General features: G+C 33.8%; 1 protein-coding gene across 1 annotated transcript in view; it reads right to left on the bottom strand.

Annotated features, from left to right (window-relative positions):
• LOC105627374 (zinc finger protein 36, C3H1 type-like 3) overlaps nucleotides 1–17,836 on the bottom strand; it is a 63,401-nt gene that overhangs the window by 21,950 nt on the left and 23,615 nt on the right. The window contains exons 2-4 of the mRNA XM_012208657.1: nucleotides 11,345–11,521; nucleotides 9,974–10,054; nucleotides 7,132–7,317 (exon numbers count right to left, since the gene is read on the bottom strand). Of these exons, the coding sequence (XP_012064047.1) occupies nucleotides 7,132–7,317; nucleotides 9,974–10,054; nucleotides 11,345–11,521 (444 nt within the window). The remainder of the gene's footprint in view (nucleotides 1–7,131; nucleotides 7,318–9,973; nucleotides 10,055–11,344; nucleotides 11,522–17,836) is intronic.

Below are 17,836 nucleotides of genomic sequence, written 5' to 3'. Positions count from 1 at the left end.
GTATATATATATATATATATATATATATATATATAGATATATATATATATAGAAAGCAGTTAATTAGTTAATTAGTTCAATTTCATCATTGCAAAAATTTCCTCTGCTTGCTTGCATTCTATAAATTGAATTGCTCTAAAATAAACTTTTTAACTTGTAGTTACTATTACTCTTCTTGATATAATTCCTATAATCAACAAATTCTCAACAGAGAGACTGGCTGATCGATCGATATTACTTATCAACCTTCAAATATGTATCTTTCAAATGAACCATCGTGCATAAATGATTAAATTCGTCACTGTAGAAACGTTCTTCATATGTACACATATGTGTTAACATTATTTGACAGGGATATGCGTAATTGCATTGTTATTACAAACTTTACGTTGCCCGCGCCTCGTATATCCCACTTTTATTTATAAATCCGTACTTTACTGAAAATCTTCTATCAGAAATTTTTCTAAAACGCACGAGAAAAGCAGTGTGAAAAGCAGTATTAACAGAACGAATAGCATCGCGTGCATCGTTCCTTGCAAGAGAAATTCGATATAAAATATACGCTTTGTTATCAGCTATAAAAGACGTGAAAAGAAACTTACTGTATTGCACAAGCGCACACGCGTAACACTACAACAGTTGCAGAAAAACAAAAAATCAAAAAAGGAAACTTAAAATCGTGAATAACTATTGTGTCTCGTTGTGTGTGTGTGTTGTGTCGGTTGCACGTTCGTTTAAAACGTATGCGAGTATTTGTATACGTGTCCACATAACGACTGTCTGTTGTATACAAATATACATGTTATATGTAAATATATATATATGCGAATAATGCGCCAATAAATATCAAAAATTCGCATGCGATCGCATAATGTAAAGCACCTCCTCCTAGCTGTAAAAATAAACACTTAAATCGCTGCTGATGTATACGACAATTAATAGAATTAGTAAATAAGTGATGTGTTTGCGATTGCGAAGAACAGAAATCATAAGGTACTCTGGCGCTGAAAAATGAGATACACATGTATATATATATGTGGGTATATCGCACACTTGTAAATTTGTACATATAAAAATGTATATATAGATATATACATATATATATATATATATATATATAGAGTCGCCAAAAATTATATATTGCCGAGATACACAACGTGAGCTGTACGAAAAGCTGTAAAGAGCGCATTAGCTTTGTGCAATTACGCCGGACTGACCGTGCACGCCGATTACCACGGTCGGGCATGCGAATACAAAGACGAGATCATTTCCGCGTTTATAATACGACAGGAGTCAAACCACTAAACGAAGTTAAGATCGCTAGAAACATGCGTTTCTCTTCTTTCGCGCGAAAACAAAGTCAGTGTTTGCGCGCCCGATGAGGCATCGGCGTGACAGAAATCCGGCTGGCCAACAAAAATAAATGTATGCGTGTGTTACTACTAACAACGGAAATCAAGTCGTTGAGACGCAAGAGAAAACAAAATTCGCAAGAGAATGAGGGGAAAAAAAGTCGCGTTGATTGGCGGTAAGAATTAAAGGAAATAGAACAGAGGGACCACTAGTTAAGTGCCGGCCTGTGAAAAAGAAACGATATGTATGCACAAAACAGTATCAGCTTTTCCGTTTGTCAAAGTATGAGTATGCCAGTGAGCGTATGGAGCAAGAGTCCGTTAACATCGAATAAAAACAGTTGAAATTAATGGACATCACTACTCGTCATTCACTAAAAGTCATTCCCTACTACATATCGTGAATGTTACCGAATTGCTTTCTACACTTCCCTGATTGGTCAAGCTTTTCACGATGTGTAAAAGTAAATGTGGTCATTCTCTAAATAACGAAACAAATTGAAAAAAAAAGGCGATGAATAAATAATAAAAAAAAATTGTTTCTACGTTTCAACAATTGTTCATCAAAAGTAACTTTGGCCAATCAAGGTTAAATATTAATATACTAAACAGCAAAAATCCATATGTTTATATCGATATTAATAACATTATATATAAACAGGCAGCAAGCAATTAATTCAAAGAGCATTAATGACATATCGTCCGGGGAAGATATAGATCTTGCGATCTTTTTTTCTCGCAGGTGCAAAGGATCAAGGAAGTGAGGAGGCATTGACATGTCCAGACGGGATAAAAATCTTGGAAAGAAATGGGTAAATTTCAATGTTGTCGTCGATATGGACGGGAAATTAGCAATGGACACAACGGAATATTCTCGCGAGAGGCGTTTATACGCAGATTACTTGACTTGTAGCCGATTATTAGCACAATTCCGATCGAGAGATATCCTATTTTTGAATACGCAAGAAACTATTTCTCATTTGCAAGCGGAGTGCACTACAAAAGAAAGTTTGTATTCTTCAAACAGAAAAGGAAAAAAGAGTAATATACAGTTCTGGGCATACTTCGCGCAAATTTGTTCAACCAAAAGAGCAAAGGCAACAAAAAAAAAATAATGAGTAAAGAAAATACAAGAAGACTAAGATAAGACATACAAAGCACACAAACTTTTTGGTCATTAAAAGTGAACTTGTAAGAATCAATAAACAGTCTGTGCATCGTTTCCAGTTTCAATTATATTTCTTTTATTTGAATTCATCATCAATAAATTTCACGTGACCCGAACTCAGTGCAAGTCATCGTAGTACATCACAAATAGGTATTGTTATGATTACTAATTATCATCGTTATTGTATGTTACCAAATATTATAATAAGTGTTACCGTAAGATCAATCGTAATTAGTTAATAAATCGATCATATATTTCCGACTTCTATCTGCAATATTTAATTAAACGACATTACATTGTGTATATCCTTACTCTTTTTCATAAACGTTTCCTTTACTTAATTATAAATATGTGAAATCGATCATATATTATCTCGGATGAGGAATAGAGAGGGTGCTATCGTTCTTACTATGGTGATAAAAGATGAAAGGAAGGAGAGGGTAAAATGGTGTATGATGTGTATAATTATAAAACTGATAAAAAGATCTCGTATTGCTAATTCGCGCCGAAATAATTTTTTTATATTTCGCCCAGGCTGGAAATTCTGATGCGAGCGCAAAATTAATTTTCGCCTAGTTAAAGAGCGATCGGTCGAGCTTGCAATATCGATCGCTTAAAATCGATATATTTAAAAGAACACTATTGTATAATACATATATAGTGTCTTTGCAATACAAAAATTCGCGATCTGTTGCAATAAATTCAAATAAAGATAGCGAGTTACATTTTCCGTCGATTTTATGCTCTATCAGTTTCTGCGCGATACAAAATACAATTAATTAATTAATTAATTAATTTGTTAACCTACCTACTATGTACACATATATCACTATGTGCGTATGCATGGATGGACCGGCGCGTGTAAGCGTCATGTATCTGTATATGATTCTGCATACGTACATATATTTAGATTTTCGAACGCTATGAAACGTTCTGCATTGCAAAGTCATTTTGCTACATAAGTGCAATAACTCGCAAGAAATCTGCGAGATCTCCCGTTCGTTGATCCTCTCCAATTAATGTAACCAAGTTATGATGATAAGATAATTATTAATAATCACATACACAGACACGACGTACAAGCACGTAAATAATAAAACCAAACCGAATTGAATCGACATGGCTGTACATTTGATATTTTCGATGTTTCTTTCCTATGTTCTCTTTTTTATTTATTATTATTATATCGATTACGAATTTTTTAAATTTCAATGCGCCGTGATTGCCATCCTTTGTTGTTTTCGACTAAGTGGATGTTAACAGTAGAATGACTAAATCTATTATATTTTCAAATAAATTAAAATAGTTTTTAAGATCGGTATTCATAGTCGATTTTTATATTTAAGATCGTTTTAAATACAGTCTTAAGATGTCATAAGCCAATCACAGAGTAGTGTTAGCACTTTAAAACATTACTTAAAATGATCTTAAACTTCTATTCAAAATTAATATTCTAAACAGAAAATTAATATTCTAAACAGACTTAGAATTCAGCCGTTCTAATGTTTGTGAATGTAATTTTCTCGCATTCAAATTATCTCTAAATATTGAGAAAGACATTAAATATTTCTTCCACACATTTAAATATTTCTTCCTTTACATGTAGCGCTCAATAATTTTTGATAATATAGTTTATGTAAGTTTTTGAAATTACTTTATAAGTTTTTTTTAATTCGTTGCTATTTGGTTATACTGGGCATCAAGAATATCGAATCATAACAGAGCTACCATCTCCTCAAAAGCGTTTATATCTTTTACCGGAATGTAAAATATAAATTTATTTTATTCTTTAATTCAATATTCCCGGAAAGCCGCGTCGTACGATCATGTTGGGAACAAGTATATTAAATCCGAAACATTTTACAACAAGCAGTTCATTATTTGCGAGTTGAATGTCAAGAAACATCCCGCAAACGAATCAGCACGAGTTTTCGCGCCGATATTGCGCTGCTATCTCGATGTTCGTTTCCCCGCTTTGCAGAGACTACCTCGCACGAGGGCTGCCCTGTGAAAACCGACTCGCAAAACTTGTTAATTTCGCGAATGCCGCCGGGCGAAAACGAGAAAAGAGACGATGACGGCTCCGGGGAAATCTGCGAACTCACGCATTAGAAAACTCCAGGTGCATGCAGACGCGAAGTTTCACAGGGCGATCTTGTTATTGTTTCTGAAACGTTTCTCGCGCTCTCCAACTAGAGGCTCGTACCGAAGACCGAGGCGATATTGCACGATCGTATCTCGGATTTCTACTGAGTGCATCTTGCAAAGATTGCACTCTAATTCCGGAAAGCTTCGTCCGTTTTTCTCGAAACACTTACAGAAATACGATATTAATATTATACGCCTACATTTATTCCTAAGTATCTTTGTAACATGTATATCTAAAGGAAATAATTAATTTAAGAAATAGGCGTATATTTGATAGAAGTGACAGAATTTCAATGTAACCGCCAGAAGCAACTTCCTACGAAATAATTGTGTTGCAAGATAGGTTGTTTTTGCAATGAACCGAAACAGAAAATAAGGTGAGTATGACACATCTTCGTTTGAATCGCTCGATGACGTTTTGAAAATCCGAAAAAACCAACGATTCGGACGTTAAAAATAATTTCGATGATCATTTATCCTATCTTTCGTATAATAAATATATCTAAAATGTCGATAATTGTCGCATGTTATCATTAGTATAACATTAAAAAAATCAGTCTAATTTATTTTATAATTGATCATCGTCAAATACATATAACAAAAATAAAATTTATAATAAAACAGTCTGCAAAAAAATATTAACATTTAACATAGTTTTTTTTTAAATTTAACATATTAGATAAATATAGTCAATAAGCATTAATAATTGTTTTTATTTTTTTAACCTAAAAACGCAATAACGACGGGACTAACTTGTTATACCGAACAAATATTTTTCTTTTTTACTAAAGAATTAAGTCAAAGATATATAACAATTTCACAAAACAAAAATACACCGTAATGCAATTATCGTGACAATTTATTGATGTTATAAAATAACGTGTAGATGTCATAAGTCATATAAATCGAGATAAGTTTTAATTTAAAAAATACTTGTAAATTGCTCAAATATTTTTGCATAATTTAGTCGGTTGCACATTTAGAAATCTACTTTTATCAAATCAGCCATATATATTCTATATATAAGTTAATCGTAATTATTCATCACGTTTCATCGTTGCCGTTATAGTTATCTGATTTCAGAATTTACATACTCTTGATACTTTTTAGATCTTTGCATCGCTTGCGATCCATAGGAATTTATTGTATCTCTACGTGCAGTATCTTAAATTAAATTTGCTTTGTCATCACACTTACTAGATAACGATATATTACTGCTCGTCATTGCATCGTTTCATTTCCTACCATCATTTCACACTACAAAATATACGCACAAAATCTTTGTCATTCTCGCAATTCGATTTCTCCTCTCTCGCTGTTCGTCACTTTCAACGTCTGCTCTGTTTTTCATAAAATTTACGATTTCTATATTTATCTATTGCAAATTATTCGCCAAAATATCTATTACACGAGATTAATCGCCACCAGTCGCTGTTACGATTGATTCTAAATCGATGTAAATCACGAAATCGTCATCGAAATCGTATTTGTTCACTAATCACCGACTACAGTCGCGTCTAATCTCAAAACTATCGTCTCTATACCGCTAATTGTAAGATACACATCTCTTTTCGTGATCGAACACGTGACATTAATTAAATGAGTGTATAGAAATATATAGCGCTTTGCAATTCTAACTAAACACTCTCAAAGTTTCTCCCATTGTAATCTTCGTAATGTTTGTCATATGTTCTCAAAACGAATGTCCGATTTCCAGCCTAGGATCCATTGGTATCGTTACTATCGATCGCTGTCTCGCACGACGAACGTAAGCCATTCGGCTCGAGTAATCAGATCGCCTTATGGATCCGCGCGGCGTAAATTACTGTAATTAGCAACGCATGTCTATATAACCCGCCTACGAAATCAGGATATTCTCGGTGCCCGCTGCAATTTCATCCGTTGTCATCGTTACGCCCTAATCACCACGAGCATACCGTTACGGCCTGTCTGATTAATCCACCCGACGCGTTACGTTTACATGAGAAAAAAATAGAGAGGGAAAAAAACGCAAAGAGAAGGGAAGGGAGGGGAGGTTAATGAAAGAACGAAAAGAAGTGATGCGTTGGCGCGGCGTCGATCTACCTCGTCAAACAATCGAACGTCATCGACACTCGGTGTCGAGTCGAGTTTAGAAGTCTATACGTTGGAGCCTCTCTAATAATACGCGTGAACATAAATGAGATTGTGAATGGGATGATGATGGGCATGGGGATTGTGCAGAGGGGTGCACAGGGACGTCGTTGTAATGGTGGTGGGGGATGGTGGATGATTGACAGATTGCATCGTGGATACGGGCGACACCTGATTGGGGGGACCGGCCGGCACTTGGTACACGGTACTGGGCGCGGCCATCGGGCACCTTGAGGCCCCGGCTGCGCCGTGTTGGGCCCCATGCTGTTGTTGTTGTTGTTGTTGCTGTTGTTGTTGTTGTTGTTGAATGTAGTTTGGTGGTAGACATACCTCGAGGCGGTCGGTACGTGGCATCTTCTGCGGCATCGCCACTGTCTGCGGTACCACGCCGAGCGGACTGCCGACGCCCGTTGGGTCAGCCGGGCCCATTATCGCCGGCATTATCGGGCTGGGCGCGAAGTACGGGCTGTACGTATTGCTAACCTGCGGCATACCGGTCAGGTACGGATTCGTCGCCTGCGAAAACACACCCGGAAGATATCCAGGTAACATGGATTAGAACACACCTGTCCCTGCCTTCGCCCCACGCGTTTTCGATTGTACACGTCGCGACGCGCACGATTTCGAGATCATTGCTTGAAACTGCTTTATACCTAAATATTTGTATATACAGAGTATTGATATTAATAGATAGTTAAAACACATGATATTTCTTCATAAAGCGAGTTGATTTGATTAAAAATTGATTTTTTGTGGCTGCAATCATATTTTTAAATTATTTACTTCATAAAAATTGATAATATAAAGATAGAAATACTAAATTTGAATACAAATTGCATGGAAAAAAACACTTTAATTCAGCAATTCTTAAATATTTTTAAGAAAGAAGTTACATAAATATTACAAACTATTACATTACATAACGTCAGAGAAAATTAAAATGCATCTAATCAATAAATAACTAATAATCAATAAATAAACTTTATATATTTGACAAAAATAAAATCGGAACTTTTATTCTACATTTATAATGTATAATATATTATAAATATGTTGATGAAAATACATTTGTTCCATAATTTCGATAATAATTATTACAATTGAATATACAGAAAAAATTTTCTGCAAATAATTTAAGAATGAGGAACTGTTTCCAAATAAAAATTTTCTTACGAATCAACTCGTTTCAAATTGAGCAGTTTCTACAACAAGAAGTTAACGTTTTCCCGTTTGTGCCATCAATTATCAAATACTCTGTCTATGCAATCTACCATTTCTGAATGTCCGCGTAAATTTTGCCTCAAGGTGCATTAAAGCTTTGCGAGCAATGCTCTCCGGTGTTTATCAACTTTAAGGTGTGCAATATACATCGCTTGGTTTACGAACCATCATCGTACCCGCTTCAATTTTGAATAAATAAGCAACATCGTTAATATCTGGTGTAATAACAACGTGTAATGAAGGAAAATTATATATTAATACATTGCTGAGAAAAAATTGAAACACAGCTATCTTAAGCTGTTTAATATTTATTCGCAAAACTCTAGGAATTTGAAACAAATACACAGAAACATACACAGAAATAAATAATAGCAAAATATGTAGTATGATGACAATTAAATTCAAATGTTCGAATTATTTTATAAATATGAAATATAAAAATTATACATTTTGTCCTAATTCATTTTGAACAATTTAACTAATTAAAATTAATATTTAATTAATTAAATATCCATTTAAATAATTAAACATTCTTCGAAGATACCAGAAAGTTTGCGAATGTTTTCATCTATTGCTATAATGCCAACATTTCGTGAATCTTGTCGTTCACTTTATCAGGACGAGGAGCGCGCTGATATTAAAAATATATGAATTAAATATTCTACATATTTTTCCAATATTTATTAAAAACAACGTTAAATTAAAATATTACAAAATTATCATAAAATAGTATATAATTATTATATATAATTATATATCTAAAATTATATTTTATTTGTAATTATCATTTATATTTCAACATTATCAATATTATCAATATTAAAATTCGATAAATAAAAATATTTGGAAGGGACTTTTAAAAAAGTGACTCTTAAAGAAATTCTACTGCAAGTGTGATATTATATACCTACAAGGATTAATTCAGAGTAATAAATCTGAAAAACGTGCTAAAGACAAAAATTTGCAAAGAAAAGACGTCTCGTTTACGGATCTCGCAAAGCCTTAATCGTCCATTTTCTCTTTTCTCGTGCCCTCCCCTTCATTTTTAACGACAAGCGTACGTTCCCACACGAAGCGTTTGGTTTTGCAGCGAGAGCTGGCTCCCAGAAGCGAAGGCAGGTAATTTCAAGCGCATTCGAACGAGCAGAATACTCGTTCCTTCTTCTCAAAAGCCTCTGATACCCTGGGAGCTTTCGTCGTTGTAAAAAAGCTTTCGGAAACGCGGCCAGGTAATTGTTGAAAAATATTAGCTGAGCTATTATATGATCAGACTCAGCTTTCTAATTTTTCAGAGTACATCAGGAAATAAAAATTTTATTGCTAATACCGAATTGAAATATTGTAAGATCGATAATATTTTCAAGACTACCCTGCCTCGCATCCTCTTTCTTCGTCTCTTTGACTATCATAAGTTTCATTCTCATTATATTTCAAAACTCTAACAATTTTTATATTTAAATATTTACTGTTACAATGTTAAACATAAAATATAAAATATTTCAAAGTGAAAGAGAAGAAACATTCGTCGTTTTCAGAGCCAAAGAACGCGTAAATTTTATTTAGCCGCAATACTTCATGCTCCTCTCTTCTACAGGAAAACTTTACGAAAACATATACAAACAAATTTTCTTTCCTCAATAAACAAACAAAACAATTCGTAAAGCATGCAAATAAATTATTGACTTACTATGCGGCGCGCTCTTAAAATAAAAGTTTAAGCTTTCGTACGAAAACGCTTACTAATTACAGGCGCATCGCTTGAATAGCTACAGTGGATGTAAACTTATGAAAGTAATTCATTTAGTATAAACATATCGCAAATTGAAAATAAATACAGATTGTGTCATGTTTTTCTTTTACAAACTCATAAATGATCTTTACATCCACCGCTAGCCAGCGTGGCATTAAATTAACTAAAAATTAGTGGAAGCCAACCAAAACCAGGAGTTACCATAAAGGCGTGGGTAGCGAGAAGTTGCTGCTGGATTTGCTGTTGAAGGTGATGGTGTGGTGCCGGAGGTGCTGGTGCCTCCTGTTCACCAATGACGTAATTGGAGAACACACCAACAATCAACCACAACCACGAGAGCCACAGCGGCAAACATAGGGGACAGACAGGCAGTCATAGTATAGGGTTTAATGTCACGTAGCAACGAATATGAATGTATGTCATGAGTAAACAAAAAGAACAAGGAGGGCAAACGTTAATAACGAGAGAATTTTTATTATTTCTTTAAAAATAAAATAACAATCTCGCGTATCGGTCATCTTAGAGATGCACGTGAAACAGGGGAGTTCAGAAAAAAAAACGCATAAATTTCCTCAATCGTTGAAGATTTATTCGAGTCAATCAAAATTATCCAAATGTCGTATCAATAACGCATGCGATGTTGCGTGAAATTTTAACGAGTCGATGAAACTTTTCCACGTCTAAACGCTATTCTCTTCGTTTGGAAATTCGATATTGCACGATATTGCATTCCCATAATTAACGAGCCTCCCCTGTTAAATGATAAATACGAATAGTACAAGAAATATTCGCGATATGAATCTAATATGTCCACATCAAGGATTCTTAATTTGCGTTTCATGCAAATTTAAAAAATACTTGATTTTACAAATTATTTATAAAATTCTTGAATCAAAAATATATTTAAATATCTTGAATACATCATGTACTTGTAATACAAAAATAATTAAAATTCACGACTTAAGAATAATAATAAGAATAAAAATCACGAGTGTCATCATAATTTCATCAAAAAAAGCTGTAATAAAAAAAATAACAAGATTAAGAATTTATCGATTGTATCAAAGAGATTCGATTCTGTAAATTGACTGTCTATCAAAATATGTGGATAAGTCAGGTTTTACTCTAGGAAGTAAGGATGACACTGACCAAGAACATGCGACGTGCTAAACTTTAATTCTTAAAAACTTTGTTTCTCGGTGCAATGTCCGTAAAGGGAACGCATGTAAATATGGACGGCGAAGTGCTGCTTTTATAATGACTCGAGCCTTATTGGAAAAGTTTATAAAGCGTTTTAATTTAAGGTAATATATGAAATTGCGTTCGCAAACATAGCTTCTACAATAACAGCGTGTAGCTTCCTTGATACGATAATAACGTGAAAAGAAAGCTTATTATACACTACGCCGTCAATAATCTACGCAGCGTTGCCTATCGAATAAGATAATCTAGTAACCCTCGACTAAACACAGACAAAATCCAGATATTACGGTGTGATAAAAGAAAGTGTGTGACTGTGTTGACAGCAGAAGAAGTGGTGCAACGATCGTGTTAATTTGTTGTAAAACATACCACTGCGGGTACCTGCCCGGGTACGAGAGTCTGACCCGGCGTAAGGCCCTGCTGAATCTGCTGCATCAGCGCGTTTTTCAGCGCTAAATGATTGCGCCCGTTTATCAAGAGTTGGTCCTTCAGATGCTGTGGGGGATGGAAATACTTGCAAGGTGGCTTCTCTCGATTACACCGACCCTGAAAAAAAAAAATGCAGAAAATCAGTTTACTACAACTATTATTTTTTAAATAATTATAATTTTTTATTGATAAATCGGAGTCAAGTTATTTTGAACATTATATTATGTAGTACACGCTAAATTTCTTCCTAATTTGCCTCCATTAATGCGAAATTATCTAGCGTTGCTTTAACAATTAATATTGAAAGCTGGATATCGACTATACATAATATGTATTAATGAAATTGGATGAGAGATTGTAAAATATAATACTCGATATTCATTGTCCTCGCGAACATAATGATTGGTGAGATATTTGATATTCGTATCAACAATACTACATGATATGATATATAATAATGCGGCTACTATTTTTGCGACGCCACACATATGATTCATATGATTCATAATATTCTTGTAGAATATTATATATATATATATCAAAGTGTTATCTTCAGTAAAACAATGTGTCATACAAGCTTTCTTCTAAGTTGACTATGAAAAAAACATTTGCATAAGTTATAATTCACTAATATCAAAAAATTGCTTATTATACACCTTTTTCATATTAGGTTTTCGTTCTCTCTCTCTCTCTCTCTCTCTCTCCCTCTCTCTCAGAGCCTCTCCCTCTCATAATTTGGATGTTGGGACGAACTGTAACGCGGTTTATGAGGTAAGTTGCGGGTGCAAGGTTGGAATACGGAAGTGGCACGAAGGCGGGAAAGTGGAAGGAGCATCGTCGAGAGTGCCGAGTCAGGTCTTGGAAAGAGGCTCGTGGCGGAGAAACGGAAACCCGCGGGAAATGAAGGAAGGAAGGGTAGGCGGAGCAAGAAGAGGTCGTGCTTGGTGTCGCGGTGGTACTAATTAAACCTTAACAATATTAGTTCAGGTAAGATGTCTATATAGAACCGGGTGGTAGCCACCGCCAGCCGCCTGTGCTTTCTTACGAAAATCCAGTGGTTCGGTAATAGAGGCTTGCGAGCGTAAACTCTGTCAGAGACAGAAGGGTTGCGTCAATGGATGGCCAAGGAAAAGCGGTGGGTCGTGTTGGTGGTAACGTCGGCGGGATGAACGCTCAAATATCGCCTAATTAAGCACATTCGAGAGTTTCGAGGAATAATGTGTAGGTACCCGCCACGAGAAAGTTTCGACCCATTGAGAGGAAATGCTCCATCCTCTTCATCATCTTCGCCATCGTTCTCCGCGTCGTCGCGTTCTCCTGGAGCCAACCTCTCGTTGACACGAAGCGGTTTAAGCTCGACTAATTGCAAGAGACAAGATTCAAGCGTTAGCTCTTGCACAAGGCAACATGACAAGTATATACGCGTATCAATGTCTGCGGAGGCTTTGGCGATGACATTTATTGCTTCTCAAGAACGATTGTTTTGCATGTTTATTCTGCTTTTATTTTTAGTGTAATTAACTATTTTGAAATGTACTTAATATAATTAAAATTCTTTAAGCTAGTCAGATAAAGCTAGCCTCATTTTCTGTATAAATCTTAAAGACATAAATCTTAAAGACATAAATCTTAAAGACATTAAAGATGCATTAGAAATATTCAAATAATAATCAAGGAAATCCAAAATAGGTACAAAAATATAAAAGAAAATAAATGAGTTCAAGAACAAACAAAATGATATCCAATATTTAAAAAGTTTAAAAAGTTAAACGTGCGTTTCAAGAATTCAAAGAAAAAATAATTTCTCATATAGTATACTCATATAGTATACTCATATAGTAATACTCAGTAATTTGTTTATCAAATGTGCCAATAAACATCGTAATAATGAACATAAATACAATTTTTAGACGCTTAAACTGTACATTCTAGATGGTGCCAACTAGTGAGCGCAGTATTAAAGTTGATTTAAAGAGACTACTGATAAGAAACAGCATTCTCCGGGGAGCTACGCGAAACGCTCCCCTCTAATTTTAATGAAACTTTAATGATATTTAGAGGATCCCCCGGAAATGGATAGCCTCTCGTAAATTTCATACATAATGATGTAATATTTCACAAATCTTTTAAGGACCGAATTGTTTCATCCTTAAACAAATGTAAATTTAATGCAAATTTATCGTTCTAAAGACACTTTAAAAATCAGAATTATCAAACGTAATTGTGTGTTTCTCTAAATATATTAAAATCAATTCACAATTTCGAGGAAGATGTTGCGTACAATAATTATTGTCAAATTGCAAATTCCAAACACAAACTATTAAATTTTAAACATATTTATATTTAATTATGATATAAAATTATGTGCACTGAATATAGTTCTTATTTTATTCTTTAACATAAGCATTAAATGTGAAATTACGAAATGTATAATCATAATATTTAAAAATTGCAATAATCAGTTAAATTATTTTTTTCAATAATAAACATTAAAAATGTATCATCGAATAATGTAATGTAAAAATAACGCAACTATTAAGAAAATTTATTAACTATAAATAATTACAATTAATAATATTATAATAAATATAAAATAATATAATACTGATATCTTAGACTCAGACAAAGCTGTTATAAAAACAGCAATTTGACTTTAAGCAACCAATGTAATTTATGACATTAGTAGGTACTCGTGTGGTGCGAAAATTTATACAATGCATAGATATTGAAGAAAATCCTTCGCCTGGTTCTAAAAATATAAACGAGTTTGAACCTGATATCTATACATCAACCTAAGATAATAAGTAATATTCAATTTCATTTTATCCACTTAGATGAATAGCCTAATATAAGGCAGCACTCAAAGAAAACTTTATTTTCATGCTGCCGATTTGTAGAAAGCTTATTACGTCCTGAAAAGAAGCAATAACTTTTGAGTCACGTAGTAACAAATTTGGCTTATTTTAAAGTTAAGTTTATACAATCTTAGACAAACATCTGGCTCAACTGTGTTCCCCCAAATTATTAGTATTATTTTTTTAATTCAAGGTTTGTATAGAACAATATTTAGATTTCTGTAGATCTAGATTTGAAATTGAATGATCTTCCTAAAAATCTTTTATAGAGATAAACCTCGAGATAAACAAATTCATTATTGTTATATGTCAATTTAATTACTACATATATTATGCAAAAGTATTTAAATTAAAATAATTATTATTAAAGTAATTATAAAAAGCGTACTTTTAATGTTATTTTTTGAACTATTTTTTTGTCATTAAATTTCTATATATATATATATATATATATATATATATATATATATATTNTATTATACTAATTATGATTATTATACAGCTATCCGTATAATTATATCATATAAATTCAAAACTGCAAATATAATTTTTTATAAATACGAAGAATTTTTGTTATAAATAGGAAGAATATGTTGTATTTTGTTATAAATAGGAAGTATATTGAAAAGATTAGAAAGTGAAAAAAATTTAATCGACAAAGACAATAAATAATCTTCAGCGATTCGTCTCTTAATAACTCATCGGTGCGAAACGAGCAGGTGTGGTAAAGCCAAAAAATGCTTCCAGTCGACTCGTACGAGCGCAACGGGGAAACTCTATGCCTTCATTGTTTCAGTCTTCCGGCATTACAAAAGAACCGTCGTGGATGGAGGTGGTTGGAGGCTCGAAACCGACTCAATTACAGTCGCTGAGCGACGCGATAATTGGGATCAAGATTGATTGTCTTCCTTCCTTTTGCGCTGACCTCCCACAAGCTACTACTAGAGACGTATATTTTCTTTTCTCTCGTCTCACATAAATAAACCAGCGCAGAAAACGTTTCGTCCAGACAGAATACGGCTCTAATCAAAATTTTTTTGTTATTTTGCGATCAATTTTAGCATAAAATGAACCTATATATTTTAAGAATTAAGTACTCTGCAATAAAATTAGAATTAAATCAATATAGATATATGTTATAATAATGAATATCGAAAAGAGATTTTATTTTGGCCTAAATAAATTAAACTATAATCATCAAATTCATTAATTGATCTGTTCCACAATTATGAATGCACATTATTCAATGTCGATCAAAATTTTAAAAAATATAGCTTAAAAATGAATTAAAATTTTATCAATAAGATGGATCCATCGATATTATATCATAGTTATATCGAAAATAGTACAAAACATACAAGACATATTTGTTTGATGTTAGTGTTATCCATTGAAACCGAACGATATAAAAAATTTTATTGGCATCAATATCCAGCTCAAAATTACGAGGATCACATATAAAAAGTACGATAGTAAACCACGCGATAATAATTCGTCGTCGCGTGAGAGCACTTGGATCATTTTCCCCATCTAGCTGCGCGGAAAAAAACGCGAAGACATCCGCGAAAACGACTCAACGACGGGGCACAAGAGGGAAAAAGCAAAAGGGTGGTGCAGGCTATAGGCAGGCTTGCGGGATGGTTGCTCACTTCATGGCGGCGGGAGGTCGATGTCGAGCAACCTTTTTCACCTCGATAAAGCCCTGTCGTCGAAGGTGGCCGACGAACACGATCCTTCAGACCCGGGCTAACCCCGTTTTATAACCTCTCACCCATCTACCTCCATCAGCCCCCTCTGTCGTAGTCCTGCTGCGCAACGAGCAACGAGAGCACGCCGAGAGGGAAAGAACGTGTTCTCGCTGCTGAAATGAGCATCGCAGACAGAATGATAGAGAGAAACTATGCAGACGGAGAGGGAGAAAAAGAAAGAAAGCGAAGAGAAAGAAATTGGGTGGATAAGAGGTGCGAAAGGGGCGACGGTGTCAACGGGTGTATGCCATCCGCCCGTTGAGCCGTTGCAAGGGCTGCAGGACGGGTGAGCAAGATTACTAGGATTTGCGCGTAGATTTGCATATCGATTTTCCCGGTGGAACAGTGTTGTACGGCCGTGAGGGCCCGCACACGATTTGCCTTAATTTCGCTATGGGAGATATCTGCCACATTAGCCCGATGGTTGCAGCTTAAGCGCGGCTGTTCGCGACACGGTAATATCGTTTCGGATCGCACAGCTCGAAATTACCAGTGGTAACTTTCAAAGAAACACGAGTTTACATTTGGTGTTAAGAAACAGGATTTTCAGAAAGGAAAAGAACATCTTCGCTCGCATCTAACATTTTATAGCTCTGACTTTCTTGGTATCACAATCTTGTTGAAAGAGATACTATATCTGTTTACATTGCATTAAATTTCAATATTAATACTATATAATTACACTGATTCAAGAGATTTCTATTTCTCAACCTGAATGATTATTATGTATTTTTAGTTGCTCAAAAAGAATATAAGATTTAAAAAATTTCATAGATTTTAAAAAACTAAGAATTTTAATTTTGAAACAAAATATACATTTAAACAATTTACAATTTTTTCTTTTATTTTATGAAGTAAAATACGTAAAAATCATTATTTAAAAGTTAAGAAACAGAAACCTAAAATAAATCAGTATAATTTTGCGATCAGTAGCAGTATAATTTTACATTAAATGTGACCAATTAAATTTTATAAATTATTTTAATATAGCAGCTTAAAATTATACATAAATAATAAGAAAGATTTTTACATCATCACGTTTTTATTTTCATATATTGTAAAAAATATTTAAATTTCTTATAGACAATATTTCTTATAGACAATATATTATATATATTAAGAATTTATGTTATTATAAAAGCTAGTTTGTAAAAATTAGAAGGTGTGATGTAATTTTTTTAATAAGTATATCTTTTGTGTCAGTGTAAAATCTCTAGAAACTTCTATCATATTGTTGAAAAACAAAATGTTGATCAAAATTTGTTGTGCAATGTTAGTTTCGATTTAATGATAATTTATACATTTACTATGAATATAATTAAATTATTAATTAAAAAGCAGCATATTCTTCTACTAAGAATGAATTGTTAAATAAAAATCAAGTGAAGGCAACAGTGTTACAAAGCGAGCGGAAAAAATAAAAATAAACTGAAGGGAAAAGTTTCTTCGTTAATTAATTAGTTTCGGATTGTGAATATAACGCTGTATACAGCGTAAACTAGCTTTGTACATGAAAGTCTAACCGCTAGCTTATTCCACAATACCCTTTCACAGCGGCCAGTAATCGGATCAACGACGAAGGAACACTGACGATGAAGATATCAGGACAGGACTTCGGGACGTAACTGGCGGATATTGGTGCGATGATAGGCCAGATTGAGAGGAACTTTGTTATCTGGATTACTTAGGGGAGTAGAAAAACATTGTTCCCCGATCAAATTTACAGTATCTATATGTAATTTAGATACTATATATATATAATATATATAGTATCTACACACACACACACACACACACACACACACACACACACACACACACACACACAC

The sequence above is a fragment of the Atta cephalotes genome (assembly GCF_000143395.1).
Source record: "Atta cephalotes unplaced genomic scaffold scaffold00008, whole genome shotgun sequence".
In the NCBI taxonomy this organism is placed as follows: domain Eukaryota; kingdom Metazoa; phylum Arthropoda; class Insecta; order Hymenoptera; family Formicidae; genus Atta; species Atta cephalotes.
This window is presented reverse-complemented; position numbering and strand designations above follow the sequence as displayed.